The following is a 20,611-nucleotide window of genomic DNA, read 5'->3' on the forward strand; positions in this document are numbered from 1 at the left end:
TCATACCAGTGACCTCCAGATCATTAGGTGGACACCACATCCATTACACATCAGCGACCTTTAATTAGTCAATTACTTTAGTATTGCAGCATTATATAATGTAATGTTGCTACATATTTTTGAAAAATGATTAATGTGCAGTACTTAATAAATCTAAATGCATACAATTGTAATTGTGTATATCGTGTGATTATTAGTTACAAATTCCCTTTTTACAGGTATACTGGATTATGAAAGACTGATAAACATAAAATTGACAACTCATCTCCCCAACAATACTTTGTGTGGCTCATTCTCAGAACAAACCCATAGTCAGTGAGAAAACTACAGTGTAAAAAGACCACTTGATTGTGACAATTATGGCTGACCAAGCAAATGTTATCATTTAAAATAAAGAAAACTTCCAGTTCAATATACATTTTATAACAATTATGACATTGGCCAACACAGAAAATAATTATAAGGTTGATTTTCCCAAAATTGACTACTTTGTCTGAAAATAAAAGACCTAAATGATGTAATAGAAACATACATATTTAATTTTTAGTTTTACAAGGATATGTATATATATATATATATATATATATATATATATATATATATATATATATATATATATAGATATATATATATATATATATATATATATATATATATATATATATATATATACATATATTATAATATCTTTTTATCAATGGTTAATCAATTTAAGTTTAACTAATATATACATACACATTTTATACTTGTGTATGCTTTGATTTTTTTCTATTGAAGCCAAATTAATATCCCATAAGATAGATAGATAATATCACAGCAGTATTCCTAGTTTGTCTGCAAGTACTGCAGAAATCATGGATTATTATTTTACTGAGTCAGCCTTAATCTTTATATTATAATTGTTAAAACAGATTAAGATGTGCATTATACAATTGAGGATGCATCAAGATTAAAAAATGGTACATGTATAAATTAATAAAGAATCAATAACAATCAGAAACTGTGCATTTTTTTCAGTATTGTGTGAAAGGATTTGAAGTAATAATGTGTTTTTGAAATTTGATTAATGTGAATTTGAATAAATATATAAAATTTAGTGATTTTCTCAGACAAAACTGTTAATTACATACTAAAGTATTCAGAATGTACTATTGAAATATTCTTTCGAATTTTTTAGTACAAAAAGCACTTTTCCCTGGCATTTGTATTTATAGTAATTGCATATTTTATCATTCTGACAGCATTTATAAACTGTGTTCATGCAAGCATGAACACGGTTTCATTTTTTGAGTATTTAAACAAGAGGGCCATGATGGCCCTGTATCGCTCCACTGCTGAAAAAAGGCTGAAACAAATTTCTCTGCATGTGCAAATACTTAAATATAGGCCCTATTTAAGCACATGTACACTTTTGTGACCTTCTGGGCTGGGTCAAATTTAACCCCGGGGGCATAATTTGAGCAAACTTTGTAGAGCACTACATACAAAATGTGGTAGCCCTAGGTCCTAGAGTTAAGGACAAGAATATTTTTAAAGTTTTCACAAAATAAGCAAGATATAAGCGTATATAATGTTGAATTTTGTGACATGCGGGTCAGGATCAAATTTGATCCAAAGGACATAATTTGAACAAACTTGGTAGAGGACTATAAGATGTTACTGCATACCAAATTTGGTAGCCATAGTCCAAATGGTTTTCGACAAGAAGATTTTTAAAGATTTCACAAAATAGGCGCTTTAAAAGCGTTTAATCAATTTTGTAACCCCCTGGGGCAGGGTCGAAGTTGACCCCAGAGGCATTATTTGAACAAATTTGGTAGAGGTTTATTAGATGTCACTACATACCAAATTTGGTAGCCCTAGGCCCAATGGTTATGGACAACAAGATTTTTAAAGTTTTCACAAAATAGGCCCCATGTAAGCGTATGTTCAGTTTTGTGACCCCGGGCAGGGTCAAATTTGACCCAAAGGGCATAATTTGAACAAACTTGGTAGAGAACTATAACATGTCACTACATACCAAATTTGGTAGCCCTATGCCTTATGGTTAAGGACAAGAAGAGTTTTAAAATTTTCACAAAATAGGCACTATATAAGCATATAATTGATTTAGTGGCTCCCGGGGCAGGGTCAAATTTGACCCCTGGGGCATAATTTGAACAAACTAAGTAGAGGACTATACAATGTCACTACATACCAAATTGTGTAGCCCTAGGCCTAATGGTTATGGACAAGATTTTTTTTAAGTTATCACAAAATAGGCATTATATAAGCATATGTTCAATTTTGTGACCCCCGGGGCAGGGTCAAATTTGACCCAAGGGATTAAATTTGAACAAATTTGGTAGAGGACTATTAGATGTCACTATATACCAAATTTGATAGCCCTAGGCCGGATTGTTATGGACAAGAATTTGTTTGAAGTTTTCACAAAATAGGCCTTATATAAGCATATGTTCAATTTTGTGACCCTCGGGGCAGGGTCAAACTTGACCCCAGGGGCATAATTTGAACAAACTTGGTAGAGGACTATAAGATGCCACTACATACCAAATTTGGTAGCCCTAGGCCCAATGGTTATGGACGAGAAGATTTGTAAAGTTTTCACAAAATATACCCTATATAAGCATATGTTCAATTTTGTGACCCCCGGGGCAGGGTCAAATTTGACCACAAGGGTATAATTTGAACAAATTTGGTAGAGGACTATTAGATGTCTCTACATACCAAATTTGAAAGCCCTAGGCCCAATGGTTATGGACGGGAGATTTTGAAAGTTTTCACAAAATAGGCCTTATTTAAGCAAATTTTCAATTTTGTGACCCCCAGGGCAGAGTCAAATTTGACCCCAGGGGCATAATTTGAACAAATTTGAAAGAGGTTCACCCCAGGAACATTCCTAAGAAATTTCATCAGAATTGGACCAGTAGTTTAGGAGAAGATGTTTAAAGGAAAAGTTTATGCATGGGCAGCATGGATGCACGATGGACACAGGACCTTTGGCCAGTGGAGCTAAAAATCAAATTAAACATTTAGTTTTGATGTAAAATCAGTTTTTATATGCAAGTGTCTATTTCACTTATAAATTAAAACAGCATATTATTCATTATTGAAAAGATTATTCCAAGCTTGATGTTATATTTCAACTTTGCATAGTGTAGTTAATTGAACATTGTATTGAACTGTATGGGCAGCTATATTTTTTAATTTATGTATGTTGTATTATACAAAATGCATTATTTCTACCACAAGTAGACCATATAAGGCCTACTGCTACTAAATAGGCACTGGTATGAATTTGACACTGTTTTTGATGCTCATACAAAACTTTAATTATTACTACACTTTAGTATATTAAATATTTTCAAGTTTTTGTTCAACATTTTTTGCAAAAGAAAAGAGTGTCTTAATGCATTTGAAAATATACTTAAAACAAACTAAAAATGCATTTTAACATACCTTTTTCCTGGTAAAGTGTATTTGGGATGATAAAAAATACACTTGAAGAGTATTTATGCTGGAAAAATGCAGAAAAAAATACATTTGTTTCTGTTAGAAGTGTGTCTTGTCTGCATTTTTAAGTGTATTAAATGCACATCAAATGCAGATAAATACAATGCCAATACTGTTACATGTATTGTAATGGACATAAAATGCACTTGTTCTTGTAATTAAATGCTTTAGTGAATTGAAATAACCTTTTATAACGTTTTAACAATTAATAATACCTTTTTATATAAATTTTCTTTTGAAATGTGACACTTAAATGATTTTTGCACCACTAGTAAGAGGTATAATTTGTGCTCATAATGCTTTATCATTACACTATATAATACCATTTGTTGTATGAAAATTGCCCGTAAAATTCATGTGAAAGCTCAAGAGATCAATAGCAGCGTGCTATACCCTGCTCCTTTTTACATGACTTGATGGTATTTAGTCCCCAATTCTACATGGCTAAGGGAAAATTAATGTGCAGATTTGACAAATAAGTCTTAACTGGGATCCAATAGGCAGACTTTCATATTACTTGTATTTAATTTAAATCATGATCTGAATTGCTCTTTGGCAAATCTTTGTTGGTCACAGTATTCAACTGAATTTTGTTCACTTTGTAGTGATTATATTTTCTATATTTATCAGACAACATCTTTCTTCAAAAGTTTAACATGATTGCTTGGTTAATTTAGAAACAAGATCAATGCATCATAACATAAAATGAAAATATGTGTAATAGTAAAAATGGCAGCAAAAAAGCACTAGATTATCTGCCTTAAATCTGAGACGATATGTTGATGTATTGGAATTTCTTATAAATAATGTGTTCCATAGTTGTATAATTGTATAGTCGCATGCATGAGTGGTGTCAATGTCACAATACCAATTAAAGCCTGTAATTTACTAAAACAATTTGAAGTTTGATGTGTGTTTTTTTCAAGATCTGTTATATATAATTATATATACATGTATATATATATATTGTTGAAAAGTTAACATGCAATAAGTTTACTGTAATTAAGTGACAAATAGTTTTACTGATTTGGTTGGATGCATATATGCAGATATATCATGGTTTGTGCAGAGGACAGTAGCAAAAACAAGAGCTGTCTCCGTAGGATGACATACGCCCCCGATAAACGCTTTAATAGAAGTTATGAGCATTTTTCAAAACCTAAACGCCGACCCTAAGCTCAAGGTCAAAGGGGTCAAAATTTGTGTGTGTATGGGGAGGCCTTGTCCATATACACATGCATACCAAATATGAATGTTACATCTGAAGCGACATAGAAGTTATGAGCATTTTTTCGAAACCTAAATGCAAAGTGTGACGGATAGACAGACGGACAGTGCGATCAATATATGCCCTCCTTTGGGGGCATAAGAATGTGTTTCACATTGTTTTGGTAAATTAGTAATGTAGTTAAAAGAACAGAATCATCAATTATAAAGTTATTGATTATAAAGTGTTGCTGGCATATTTGATGCATTCATCTAGCTATAAGAAGGTCCCTGTTATATCCCCACTGGCACCGAGTGAGGGTTCTCAAAATCTTTAAACAATATGAATAACTACATATAGGGTCGAGAGCCTTGTTGATATGGGGGCTAAACACCTGAAATCAAAGCGACCCAGGTTAAAGGCCGAGGCCAAATAAATAAACCAGAGGCCGCATGAGCCTGCTACACTCTGAACAAGTATTGTTTCTTCTCAGAAAACTGTCTTAAGTGTCTTACTAAGCTTTAGACTTTGAGTTTCAGTGCAATCAATCTAAAACAAATTGGTCAAATTAAATAATAATTTGTAAAAAATAAACATTCTGCACAAATTCAATTATTTACTTTACCTGTGTGCATGAATCATTTCAGTCTTGATGGTTAGTGAACTATGTCAAAAGCACCATAGCTATGAAACACTTGTATTTTGAATATTGCAATGTTCCACAGAAATGATACTGATGATAATTCTACACGATGATGAATTACTAGATATATTTCTAAATTCCATTTCCACCAACAATTCGGTTATTCCACTACCAGTTGAAATGCTTCGTACACAGTTGAAAATAACACTATTCCACTCAACAACCGTGACACATGTACTCAATCTTTCAACTTTTCGCAATTAAAATTGTCTTTTACTGTTATTGTTGTTGTTGTACTTTTGAAAGTAGTTCGAAAGATGGCGACTATTAACCCAGAGATTGATTTATGAAATAAATCGTCTGCTGATCCAGAGTGGAATAGATTGGTCACCGACAGCAATTGAGATTTATTTATACCACGAGACTTTCCATATCAAGACGTCGTTGCATGTAAATGTTTTGTGTAACATTAGTATGATATTTTACTTATTATATATACGTAATATATAAAGAAAGGTGTTTAATACAGTAGTGTTCCTTCACCGTAATTCTAATACGGGCAATTTCGCCAATTTGGGAGTAAACATTTAATGCGCTCAAACGGATCTTTTCAAATTTTAGAAACAAATAGGTATAACTAATAGATTCGCGTTCTGAGAAAACTGGGCATAATGCATGTGCGTAAAGTGTCGTCCCAGATTAGCCTGTGCAGTGCGCACAGGCTAATCAGGGACGACACTTTCCGCTTCTATGACATTTTCCGTTAAAATTAAGTATCTTCTTAACAAAAATCCAATTAAGGCGGAACGTGTCGTCCCTGATTAGCCTGTGCGGACTGCACAGGCTAATTTGGGACGACATTTTAGGCACATGCATTATGCCCAGTTTTCTCAGAACACGACTCAATATATAAATATATTATTTAGCGTAAATCTACACTTCAAATGATTAGTCTTCAGCTAACGATTCTGGTATTTACACTACAAGGATGGACCGCTCCTAACCTAATGAAATCTCTTTTTAACATCACCTGATTGCTTGTCCGTTATTGACATCATGATAGGATTCATCGACTGAGAGTTTGCGATGTGTACAGATAGGCTTTGATTAGGTCCAAAACAATCACGCCGTGTGTATAACGCCATCTTTATTTATAATGTTAAACTGTCACTCTGGATCAGCAGACGATTTTTTGTCTATCTTACGGATGATTCCGGAGATAGTCGATGCATCACGATTGGTTTTATTGTGTGTATGTCGTAGTTGTAAATTGTGTCTTTCGTAATGAGGAAGTAACATAAAATCTCATCATACATCTAAAAAAAAGTTAAGCCATAAACTATCAGTGTTCCTTACTGCGATTGCTATAACGAACATTGATTTTTTATGTGTTAACTTTATTTTTCGAAATATTGTACGAAATATTCGAAGATTTTGATGGTCTATTGCCTTTTAATCTGAATAGGTGGAAGGCAACGAATGTGCCGTTGAACTAAATTGACAGTTGGCAAACCCCATGGAATGGTGCATTGAACTTAATTGACTATGGGCAAAGTATTGGGAATAGATAGTAGAAAAAGTCAATTTTATGTGGTTTTAAATGAAACGAACGGTAGGAAAGGCATTGAAATCAGTCGTTGCACTGAATGAATAGTGGGAAAATCTATGGAATGCATTGTTTAACTGAGTTAAACTGGTGCGTTCAACAAAATGACTAGTTGGCAAAGTCGATGGAATGGGGAGTTAAGCATAATTTACAGGTGGCAAAAGCGTTGAAAGTAAGGTATAGTATGCTAAGGCAATGGAATGGGGTGTTGAACAAAACGTGTGGTTGGCACATTGAAATTGTGCGTTAAACTAAACAGACGGTAGTAAAAGTAAATGAATTAGGGTATTGAACAAAATGGATGGTTGTCGATGGCATAGGAAGTTCAAACAACGTGTTAGCAGGAAGTGTCAACTGAATGTTGTGTTGAACTTAAATGGATAGTAGGCAAAGTGAATGGAATGGGGCTTTAAATTGAAATGATAAGATCATCTACGACCTGGTGGCCGTCCCCGCTGACAATCTCCTAGAAGTCAACAAACGCCCACAACGTAACAATAATTCTAAATCCATCAAACTGGCAACAAGTAACATTGACATTTATAAATACTCTTTTATTCCGCGTACTATTCGGGACTGGAACTCTTTACCAGACAGTGTAGTGACTTGTACTAAAAGTGACCAATTCAAAAGTGTTTTAATTAACTCGTGCTACTAACATTTTAACATCGAAGAGCACACACCACACCCTTGATAAGTTTTGCTCATAAGTGAGCTAGTTTCGAGTACCATACAGATACAGATACAGATAAAAGGCAAGGTCAATGAAAAGGGGCATTGAAATAATCGCAGGCTAAGTGGAATAGGGCGTTGAGCTAAAACTTTGGGCAGAGTCATTGGTATATGACAATTAAGTTAATGGACTGACAAGTATGCAAAAACGATCAGTAAACAGTGTCTATGGGACGGGATGTTGAACAAAAAAGATGGCAGGCATGTCCATAAAACTTACAAAGGCATTTATTACAATTGCAACTTGCACACCTTCATCGACGTCACGTCCGGTTGCTGTAAACAACTTTTTTAAACTCTTAACGTTTAAATTAGGTTTTTAACTGTTTTTAATCGTCTGGTTAAAAAAAACACATTTAAATAATACAAAAACAGAATCTCTGAAAAAAAGTCGATAGAACAATGTCATTTTGTGGATTTCGGACAAAAGTAAACGACGTAACATGAGTGATATTGTGCCTTTCGCTGGGACAGCGGCACCCGCGGAGTTAAAAAATGTTACTGATGGCGCCGCAGTTGGTGTGGATTACACGCTAAATATGAGGAAGTCACTACAAAAGAAGTTGGATTCCACCGATCAAGAAGATGTGATTGTATACGAGACAGGTGGAGGTTTTCGACTTTTATTAAACACTGGTATGTATGAACTTTTCAAGATTGCGGCGGATCAGTTTTTCAGCAATAACACCATTCCGTATAAATGTTGCAATGTTCCGGTGCACGACAGACAGGGAAATCTTGTTGAATCGCAATACAAGTTCAGTTCTGGTCGACAGGGTATTTACATTAAACTTGTATCGAACAAAAAGTTCTTGTTTAATCAACGGGAAAAACTCTCATCAGTTCACGGAAATTTACCTGCCAGCGATGTTAAAAAACATAGAGGAAAGATTAGTAAATGACGAAACAACAACAACTGATGTAAACAATGCCTTCAAAAAACTTTTGATGTCAATAAGCAAAAATGAATCTAAACTTTCGGAAAATCAAAATGAATCCGATAGCCATGAAGAATTACGTCGCCTCAATGAATCAGTTCAGTCAGTACGAAAAGAAAAGCATGCTCGTCGAATTAATAAAGACACAAATTCGAATATCCATGAGATATTGAATGATTTTATGAAATCCGTTTCATGTGAAATAAATGAACTCAAAAGTGTAATGCGGGAACACATGCTACAGATCTCAACGCAACTCGCTGAAATAAAAGATATTATATGTGGTTTAAAAAATCAACACACTCTGTGCTGTAGTGACATGAACAATAAGTTGAAAGATGTTACTTCTAATTCAGAATCTGTTAAAACGCAAATGAGCAACCTGAACGAGGGACTTCTAAAACGATGGCAATCCTTCTCTGAATCAATGAAAACCCAGGTGTCTAATATTGTAACGAAACAAAAAGAAACTGAAATATCGCTAAATAAATTGATGGAAACTCCTACTAGATCGTATGATTTATCAAATAATCGTACAACATTTCCCGCGACGCAATAATTTGATGTAGAAATAACGTCGCCCGCTTTGCAAAATTCGCAAAACACTTCGGAACTGACAGGAAGCGGAAACGCACATACTAATGACTTCGTACATAAACCCAGACTTGAACAGAATAGAACGTTATTAATCGGAGACTCAATTCTTAAAGGTATAAGTAAGCGTGGCCTTCAGAGCAATGTGGACGTACGTACACTTCCCGGTAAGAAATCGAGAGACATTTACACTCGTCTTTTGACTGACGATATATCAAAATACACCAAAATAGTAATTTATGTCGGAGGTAATGATGCAGCTTCCGGAACATCACGCAGTGTGTATGAAACGCTTCGCTCAACATTTTAGGCTCTTCGTCACCAGTGCACTGTATATTTATGCACTCTCTGTCCGCGAACGGACACGGACATCGGGCCGGTAAATGAAGAAATAAAGAAATTGTGTATGGAAACGGGTGCTGTTCTCATTGACTGCTACCATTCGTTCATTCACGCTGATAAAACTACAATTCGTCCGTTCTACTTAAAAGACGGTATACACCTGTGTCCAAAAGGCTCGAGTGGACTGGTTTGTACAATTAACACGGTTACTCCAATTGTGAAGTCCAAACATACGTCCGCGAGAGAATTACCACACAGAGTCGCCGCTACACGTTACTCTCGGCCACCATGGACAGGAGCGACATATGGAATTAGAGGCCGTTTCCAGAACAACGGTCGCCAGTTTGGTAATAGAAACTTTCAGCTACGTGGACGATGGTCACCGTGCAGACGTTGCGGTTAAGCAAACCACTCGACAGAAAATTGCCGAAATCACAGATTATGGTAGGAAAACACTGACGGACATATCAACTCTGACTTATTTACTCATGAAAACCCATTTCTTAACTATAATATTCAACCTGACACTATTTTTGTTTCTAAAAATACATGTACGTTGTATTGTTATTGCAATTATGATTCATACCAGTATCTAAATATTAGCAAAAACGTAGATTTATCGAAAATGCCTCCTCTCAAAACGAATAATAATTTCAAGGATAAATTGTTGATTCATAAAAACGTTTTTATTTTCAGCAAACAAGGTATTCATATAGCAAGTTTGAATATTCATCACATTCTTCCAAAATTAGATGAACTCAAACTTATAATGGGAGAGCCAGGGTCAATTGATATATTTGGTTTGATTGAAACGTTTTTAACTGGTTCAATTAATGATATAGATCTATTTATTAACGACTTCGTTTTTGAACGTAAAGACAGGTCAAAAAAGGCTGGTGGAGGACTCATTATATATCTCAAAAAGAACATAAGCTATGTCCGTCGCTTTGATCTTGAATCCTCGGACATTGAGACTATTTGGCTACAGGTAACTATCGAAAATAATAAATCACATCTTCTATGCTTTATCTACCGTGCCCCAAACAGTCCCCAGTCTTGGATAGATTCATTTGAGAAACAAATGGAATTTGCAGAATCATCTAATATGAATTGGTCAGCTATTGGCGATTTTAACATTGAATTTTCTTCACCTAATAAATTTAATAATACAAAATGGGCAAAAACTGTACTTGATTTCGGACTCACACAACTGGTTCAATATCCAACCAGAGTAACAAAATCGTCATCAAAATAATTGATCATGTATACACAACATCAATATCTTGCGTATCGGAAGTTAACGTTCCAGTAATAGGCCTCAGTGATCACTATCCAATCACGTGTACACTCCTTTGTAAACTTAAAAGTAAGTCTATATCTTAACATGGACAAATAATTTATAGATCGTTTAAACATTTTGATGAAACACTGTTTCTACAAGATCTAGGTCAATATGATATGAATATTATAGAAACTACCAATGATCCGAATTTGGCCCTAAGGACTTTAAACAATATATTAAACACAGTATTATCCCAGCATGCGCCAATTAAAAGTAAGCGGGTTAAGCGCATACATCAGCCTGGATGGTATTCAGATGAAATAAAACAGGCTAGATTAAAACGGGATACATTTAAGGCTTGCAACAATTTTGATCAGTATAAAATATGGAGAAACAAATTCAATTCCATAATTAAGAAAAATAAGCGAACGTTTTTCAATAATGCTGTTAAAGAGAAGAAAGATATTAAACAATTGTGGCGATCTATCAAAAGCATATCAAATGACAGTGAAAATCAAAGAGCAATTTTACCTAATACATTAAACATAAACAATGTTAATGTTAGTGGGAGACAGCTTGTGGCTAATGAACTTAACAAACATTTTGTTAACATATCTCATATAATTAGGAAAACAGTTTTCAAACCTGAAAATTTAAAAAATTTCTTAGATGAAAAATTGGGTAATCGAGAGTTCAAATTAGAATATATATCGCCTATGGAAGTTCTTACATTAATTGATACACTTAATCCTAATAAAAGTAGTAGCTTAGACAGAATAGGACCTAATATCCTTAAACATTGCCAAAAATTATACCGTACAACCTCTAACGACATTAATAAATACTTCAATTTTAACTGGAATCTTTCCAGACTTACTTAAATTAGCAAGGGTCGTAACTCTCCATAAAGGAGGAGATAAACATGATCCAAATAATTTTAGACCCATCTCTTTATTACCTACAATTTCTAAAATAATTGAAAGACATGTAGCCATTCAATTAAATAAATATTTAAAAGAAACATGTATACTAAATGAACACCAATCGGGTTTTAGACAAAACCACTCATGCCAAAGTTTTTTAATCAGATTCGTTGATTCATGGTTAAATTGTATGGACGATGGTTATATGATAGGAACTGTTTTTGTGGATTTCAAAAAAGCATTTGACTTAGTGGACCACACCATTCTTCTGCACAAGTTGAAACTATATAATTTTTCGAATTCGTCTTTGAAGTTTTTTTTAATCATATCTACAAAACCGTTTGCAACAAATTCGGGCAGATGGAGTAACATCAGACATCTGCATGATAAGTTCCGGTGTCCCGCAAGGCTCCATTTTAGGATCTTTGTTATTTTTACTTTACGTAAATGATCTACCCTTAAAACTAACATCAGAATCTGACATGTATGCTGATAATGTAACAATCCACTGTAAAGGGAATAATATAACTATGATAAATTGCACACTTCAAGACGATTTACTAAGGTCACAAAATTGGTGTACGATAAATAATATGGCAGTCAACCCAGATAAAACTACTTGCATGACTATAGGATCACGCCAAAAACTTAAACATTCAGAAGATCTAAATTTGTTTGTAAACTCAAAAATAAAACATGTTGCAATCCAAAAACTTCTAGGTATCCATATTGATAAACATTTAAATTGGAAGGCCCATGTTGATATAACTTGTTCAAAACTAGTTTCGAAATTATCACTGTTCAGGCGTATACAATATTTTCTAACTTCTGAGATGAAAATTATGTTCTATAATGCGTATGTAACACCAATTATTGATTATGGATTTGTCACATGGCAAAATGCAAATACTAGAGACATAAACAGAATATCAAAACTGCAAAAAAGGTTTTTAAGAGTAATATTACGTAATGATTTAAATATAAATGATTATGATTTATCACAAAAAATTCAATGGCTTTCTTATGAAAACAGATGTAAATATTTCACCGGTGTAATTATTTACAAATCACTTCATAATTTAAGGCCCACATATATTGACGACTTGATAAAACTGGTGAAAAACAATAATTACAATTTAAGATCGATATCAAACAATGATTTGACGCATAAAACACCTCACTCAAACCTTTTAAAAAAGTCGTTTAGTTACTATGGTATGGAAGTATGGAACCACATACCGGTACGTATTCGCCAATCTCTCACTCTCACCACTTTCAAACATAGGCTTAAAAAATATTTCCTCTTTGAGGCGCAAAATAAGTCTCACGCGTAGTAACATTTTTCTGTTTTCCTCTTATTCAAAAGTCAAATGCTCTTCCATAAGTGTCGTAATGATTACTGCAGATTTAATTTCGCAAACAAATATACATATTGCTTTTTCAAACTACCTATATAGCAAGGAGGTGCAGGCTTTTCTTCATAACAGTTGTGTGTGTGTGTGTGTGTGTGTGTGTGTGTGTGTGTGTGTGTGTGTGTGTGTGTGTGTGTGTGTGTGTGTGTGTGTGTGGTGCGTGCGTGCGTGCGTGCGTGCGTGCGTGCGTGCGTGCGTGCGTGCGTGCGTGCGTGCGTGCGTGCGTGCGTGAGTGTGTGTGTGTGTGTGCGTGCGTGTGTGTGTGTGTGCGCGTGTGTGTGTGTGCGCGGGTGCGTTAGAATGTGTGCATATGAGAAAATGTAATCAACAATACATTTATATTCTTAAATACTTTCCGTTAATAAATATTTGTTCCTTGAGACCATTTCAATATTGGAAGATAAATTAATAATATAAGAGAAGCCATATAATATACTTGCTTTTTATGACACTTCTATTACACTGTTACAGTACTCTTATGTCCGTCGAAGTCTACATGTTTGCATTATAATGTAGAAATGCATTATACAAACCATAGTTGTTTGAAGGCCTCATTGAAAATAAGATTACCATTGTTAAACTGTTTGCATGACTTTGTATCAATGTATTGTCTTAATGAGTTACCTTCGGATTATAAACGGATTATTATTATTATTATTATATTATTATAATTTGGTTTGTTTGTTATTGACATAGTTGAAAATATAACACTTTAAAAAGGCATTTGTGCACATTTGTCGCACGCATATATATACACACACCATCAATTTTGAGCACCTTACCAACAACAACCAACAACGTCACACACGCACAATCTTTTTAATGGCATTGGTGAAGTTTTGAGACAAATTGATTTTTTTTTAAATATTATTTATGTTAATTATATGTGTACACGTGTTATCGTTCACGGACGAAACTCCTAAAAACTGTTATAAACGAAATTGTGTAGCACAACTTAGAATCACAGCGTGATTTATGTGCATACTAATTGGATCATAAAATGCGAGTGTTAACAGCAAGAGAACGCATATAAATGTCAGCAAACTAAATAACAGTACAACAGATTCAATGCGAGTTATGCGCTGTTTGCTGTCACTTTCACCACAACGTGACGTTTATTTGCCCGACATGTTTGGGTTCAGAATTGATATTGTATAGGTGTTAAGTACGTTAAGCGCCATAAGATCCAGTTACGTTAACGTCAATTACTTATATTTAGTTACACACGTTGAAAGTCATATCGCGGCGTTTTTGTTATAATATCGTACACAGAACGAACGGAAGAATGCTTTGCAGACGGGACCTACTTATATGTTGTCTACATTTCTCAGTTGTTCTTTCAAGGAGTTTCGACGTGAACTGCATTGCGTCGTGGTAAGCGCTTTCTTGTTTACCTTCCGCTAGTTGAATCAATAATATAAACTCTGATTTTTAAATGGACGAGTTGCATGTCATATCATAATTGTAAAAACACCAAACGCAATTGTAAACATACCACAATGTGTGTATTTTGACCGCTCATCATTTACACAGGTAGAAGTAACGTATCCTGGATAGTATATGGGCCCAGAGCCCAATATATTCAAATAAATATATATAATCGTGTTTTATGAGAGAAAAATTGACCAAGAGCCATGACAAAAATCCCCACCCTCAGATATTGGAATCATTTAATTGAGTGTCATATCGCATGACGCGCGTCGTATCGTGCGTCTCTAAAAATGTCGAGTGTCGCACTCGAAGGTCGATACACGGCAATTGAAGTCGACATGCGACAATTGAAGTCGACATGCGAAGCGACACGCGACATTCATCGCAACGCACGATATGACAGTCGACAATTCAGTCGATAGTCAAGATTTTCTACAATATTTTTTTTAACCGAGCGCGAAATTCGACAAACAAATCTTGATTGTCGCATGTCGACTTCAAATGTCGAGTGTCATAATGTGCGTCGCTTGAATGTCGTGCTTCGACCTCGAAGGTCGACACACGACAATCAACTTGGCTCTATCCGGATTCCGTAGAGTGGTACAGGGTGAACACTAGTGCGATTGCCCACATGCTGTTTCAGTGGCGATCCCAGTGTGGACGCGCTGGCCCGGGTAGTGTTCGGAGAGGCCCGAGGGGAGCCGTACGTCGGACAGCTGGCCGTTGCGTACACGGTGGTGAACAGGGTCAGGCACGAGGCTTATCCGAGCTCGGTAAGGGTTGGGTGGGGTGGGAGTGGTGTAGGGAACTATATGACCTAATCTAGAGGCAAAAACATGTGTCTTCTAGTTCACGATGTTAAAAGTCTAGTACAGTGATTCCGGGTTTAAAACGTCTCGATATATTTTTTTATTTGAAAAATACTGCATATATAAAACGCATGATAACATGGACAATTAGTCACCAATTCTTTCAAACAGAAACATACAGTTGAACTTAACAAGGTACCAACACTTTTATGTTGCAAATGTAAGTTGATTCACCACAATATCTTATCCACCTTAGTATAACTGGCTTACTTTACTATCAATATGATTTTTCAATGGTTCTTTATCAAACACAGAATAATGTCGACTTGACATCTTCCAAACCATCTCCCTCCCCCGTCCCGTTCAAGACGGTGTGGATTTTTCATGAAGAAAACAGTATGCTTTAAAGTCAGGGATTTTGTTCAGGTTGCGGCTGTCCTGGCAGCCACATGGGGGAGTCAGAAACGACACGAGTACGAAACGCTGGACATTCCTTCACACGATGTTGCTTTCAACGACGCGAAACAACAATTGAACAAGGAATTCTTAAGCGCAGTAATGGCGGCAAGAGAAGCATTGTGCGCATGCGCACCGGACCCAACCGGATGCGCAGTGAGTTTCTGCGCAGGTGCCGGATGTTTACAAGACAATTCTTACTATATTGCAACAAATAAAATCCAGATTGGAAATCATAACTTCGCGTGTCGCGTTAAGGCCAGTGGGAAATGATTTCTTCACTGAACATTTGAGCGTCGCTCTAGTAAAACGCTATGAATCATTTAATGATTGTCGTAAAGTGTCGTCCCAGAAGAATAGCCTGTGCACATGATATTGTATTTTTTTGTTTGCATACAGTATTTTCTTAGCGTAAATCCAGTTAAGATGGAAAGTGTCGTCCCTGATAAGCCCGTGAAGACTGTACAGGCTTAACTTTAGCGACACGTAATGCTCATTAATGAAAACCAATTTTCCAAATCATATTAAGCGATTCAAAGAAGAGTCATATAATATAGAAAGATCATTATCAAAATATAGTTATTATTTTAATAGAACATATAACAATCGTCGATATCATTTTATTTGATGTAATGTCGAATGTCACGTTTTCAACTTTCGGTTCAATTATTTATTATTCTCAAAATTCAATAAGAATAATATCATATTGCAATAAATACTTGTGTATTTAAAAATCTACGTATAAGCACAGTACATGTATGCCAATGTAGTCTTATTGTTGTAATTGGGTCTCATAGCTCCTTTGATATGTACTTGTAGAACACGTGGCAGTTTGAAGATACCTTTAGTGTAGTTTCTTAAATTAATTAAATTTAAATTTTGCTCGATTAAAAAGCTATTCGATCGCTACGGACGACACAATTAGAAAACTTTGTTTAAGGGATGTTCCTGTAACCTATTCATCGAATCAGAGACCTTTCGTTTAGGTCCCTGATCAGATGCATATTTAAAGTAGAAATGTCATACTTTTAAAACCCGTTTAAACCCCTTTATTTATCAAATATAGTGCATATAAGAACGCTTTTCCACATCACTTCGGTTCAACGACGGTGTTGTTAGCGAAAACGAATATGACAAAGTAGCGAATTTTCAAACATTCCGATCTACTCACAATTTTTATTAAAACTGGTAGTGACGTAGGTTTGCCTCGTGTTCATTGGCCCGCAATCACGAACCGGCATGATAGGGCATTGGATGTGATAGTTCTCGCAACTTTTGTATGACAAATTGATTAAATTAAATATGGACCATGATAATTATTATTAATTATTTTCTGTATAACCGCACATGTATTAGACAGAATTAAGAGATTGTCAAACTTTTTTTCTGAATCTGACTCGGACGGCGAGAAATGTTTTGGGATGCTCCAGATAACCATTTTGTGTGGAATACGGATTGGTAACAGGTAATTGTCTTATTTTATTTAAAGTGGTATGCGCATGTTTCACTGTTGAAGTGCGTTGATTTTATTTAAAGTGGTTTGCGCATGTTTCACTGTTGAAGTGAGTTGATTTTATTTAAAGTGGTATGCGCATGTTTCACTGTTGAAGTGAGTTGATTTTATTTAAAGTGGTATGCGCATGTTTCACTGTTGAAGTGAGTTAATTTTATTTAAAGTGGTATGCGCATGTTTCACTGTTTAAGTGAGTTGATTTTATTTAAAGTGGTATGCGCATGTCTCACTGTTGAAGTGAGTTGATTTTATTTAAAGTTGTATGCGCATGTTTCACTGTTGAAGTGAGTTGAACTTAATTAACAGGTCAAACGAGTTAGCTAAAATGTGGTAACTGGCCAATTATCTCCAACTCATTTTGCTTCCAGTTGTTTAAAAAAAATATATATTATATTGGATATTTAACATGACTGTACAGTCCTTTAAGCCAAAATGATCCGTAAAACAAAACTGTGTCTTTGTGTCGTATGAAAGAATCAGCCCTATAACTAAATTAAGATTTCTAACGTACATTGAATAATTTCTGTTGTCAGTTGTCAGAACGAAAGTACGTTTGATATTCTAATGCATTATTTTTCTCTTTCCGGGCAATTGTTTTAGTATGTTGATGCTGCATTAACAAATATAAGTGTATATGAAGTGAACACACCAAAAATAAACAACGGTTGCGATAGACACATATAAACATGGCATATACTGTTAGATATCAATTTAATGCACATGCTGGAAACAAAGCACACTTGTAATTTTGATATCGTTGATTGTAATTCTACAGTACGATCACGTTGAATAAGACTACTCTGTACGGTTCATAATTATCGCCACAGAACGGACGCTTGCAAGAATTCTGAATGGATTTATTGAAACTTCGAATACAACTTCCTTAATAGTAATGTGATGAAATCAAAACAAGGGCATATGTATATGTAGATGAAAGGGGGCAGGATGAAACTTTGGTGCGACAGGGTGCTGCGATAGGCTGATAGCGATCAATGTCTATGATACAAAGTTGGGGGAGGTCTAATATCTTATGTGATACCACATGGTGTCTGCCATAATCAACTTGAGATAAATCCGCTGATAAGACACATTTCAACACCAAAATAACAACATTACACCAACTGTACGGAATAATACACAGCGTTGGTGACTTGTGTCAATTTGTGATCTTCCTTAGCTGGATATTTGCAAAAAGTAAGAAAATAAGAAAGCAACCGTTCTCTTTGTGACCTTAAATGTAATCCATATAAATATTACTACTGATAAATGCAAAGCTGTAAATTGTTTATGAAATCAATACTAATTAACATGATCCATGCACAAAACGCTTAGAATATTATATTTTATTGTGAATATTTCAATATAATGCACTAAATGGTTTCAGCAAAAAAAAAAATCATTAATTTTTTTCTTATTGCCTTCTTGAAAATGTTTTGTTGCTAGTCTTTGTAGTAAACAGTTAATTATTTGGGTTAAATCTCAGTATAGGTAAGATTACATAGTTATTTTTGATTCTCTCATAATTTCTTGTAACTTGACGACAGAGGCTATATTATGGTGTACGGAAGAAACCCCCTTCGAAGAAACTCCCTTCCCGAAAAACGGCATAGCGGAACAAACTCCCTTTCATATTTTGCATACGCGGAACAAACCCCCTCGCTAGTTTTGCATATGCGGAATTAACCCCCTTCCATAGCGGAATTAACCCCTTTCGATAGGGGAACAAACCCCCCTTCCATAAAGAAAGAATATGCACGTTTTGTAAAATATTTTGTTAATACGCTAGCTATTCTTACGACACAGGAACAGTAACTCCGATCCTAATAAAAAGACGAATGCTTCGGTTATTGTAGGAAAATATGTACGTAATATCGTCGTCACGATCGGCGCGGGCGCTAATTTGTCGTTGCTGCATTATATTAAATTCGTCTTCAATGTAAAAAAAATCTTGCCTATTTTGGGTTATTGTAACATATTTTTATCTATACAGTACAATTAAACACATATAAACTCTTAAAATGTCAGTTTAACGAATGCAAGTTAAATTCACACGACCATCTAAACATTGTCAAGTTGTTAACAAACTGCCGGTACACTTCTTTAATCAGCACAAAGCAGTTTGGAAATAAATTTTATTAAACAGACACATTAACAACTTGTGAACTAACGACCGGTACACTCCTTTAATCAGTTTTTCACACCTTCTTTTAAAGTGATATTATGCGCGTTTTTCACTGTCGAATTGAGATTCACAGCTTGAATATTTAATGTGTATCATTAACAACTTGTGAACAAAAGGCCGGTACACTTCTTTCATCCGATTTTCGCACATTAATCCAAAGTGATTTTATGCTTTTTTCCACTGTTGAATTGAGTTGAAGCTAAAAAGAAAAGAATTAACATGTCAATATACTGTCCCGTAATGTCCCGCAATTATCCGTATAACAAAATTGTGTCTGTGTGTCGTATGAATGAATCTGCACTTAAAGTAAATAAGATTCACGTCGTACATCGAGTCATTTCGTCAATTGTCAGAACGAAAGTACGGTTTATATTCCAATGCATTATTTTCTCTTTCCTGGATATTGTTTTGATATGTTGATGCTGCATTTACAAGTATAAGTATATATGAAGTGAAAACACCAAAAAATAAACAACGGTTGCGAACATACTCAGAAAGTTTAAAACATAGCATATGCTGCTAGATGCGCATAACACTTTGATAATGGATTTTGGATACCACTTCGGAAGGGGGTTAATTCCGCCTGTCTAAAAACTTGAAGGGGGTTTGTTCCGCAATGGCGTTTTTAGGGAAGGGGGTTTCTTCCGCTATGGAAGTGGGTTTGTTCCGTGTATGCAAAATCTGAAAGAGGGATTGTTCCGCTATGCCGTTTTTAGGGAAGGGGGTTTCTTTTAAAGGGGGTTTATTCCGGTAATCCTATATATTTGATAAGTACACATGAAGGTGACAAAGACAAAACCTTTAGTTATTGATAAGTTGAAATGTCTTTGTCCTTTTTAAGTTGTTCTGATGATTAACCTATAAGTCTTTTATAATAAGCAACTGCTTGAAATAACTTTGTTGTTACCAAACCATTGATGCGTACATGCTTATTACAATTTGGCATTTTGAATCATCCGTATCTGTTATTTACTATTAGGCATATGCAAGATGAGTTTTCGTGTTTCTAGTAATACTTAAACATTTAG

General features: G+C 35.0%; 1 protein-coding gene across 1 annotated transcript; it reads left to right on the forward strand.

Annotated features, from left to right (window-relative positions):
• The first annotated feature begins 12,992 nt into the window (after positions 1-12,992).
• LOC127845920 (uncharacterized) lies at positions 12,993-16,454 on the forward strand. Its single transcript, XM_052377099.1, has 3 exons — positions 12,993-13,021; positions 15,267-15,396; positions 15,859-16,454. The coding sequence occupies exons 1-3, from the start codon at positions 12,993-12,995 to the stop codon at positions 16,159-16,161; spliced, it is 462 nt and encodes a 153-aa protein (XP_052233059.1). The 3' UTR covers positions 16,162-16,454.
• Positions 16,455-20,611: the final 4,157 nt, after the last annotated feature.

The sequence above is a fragment of the Dreissena polymorpha genome, chromosome 9 (assembly GCF_020536995.1).
Source record: "Dreissena polymorpha isolate Duluth1 chromosome 9, UMN_Dpol_1.0, whole genome shotgun sequence".
Lineage (NCBI taxonomy): Eukaryota > Metazoa > Mollusca > Bivalvia > Myida > Dreissenidae > Dreissena > Dreissena polymorpha.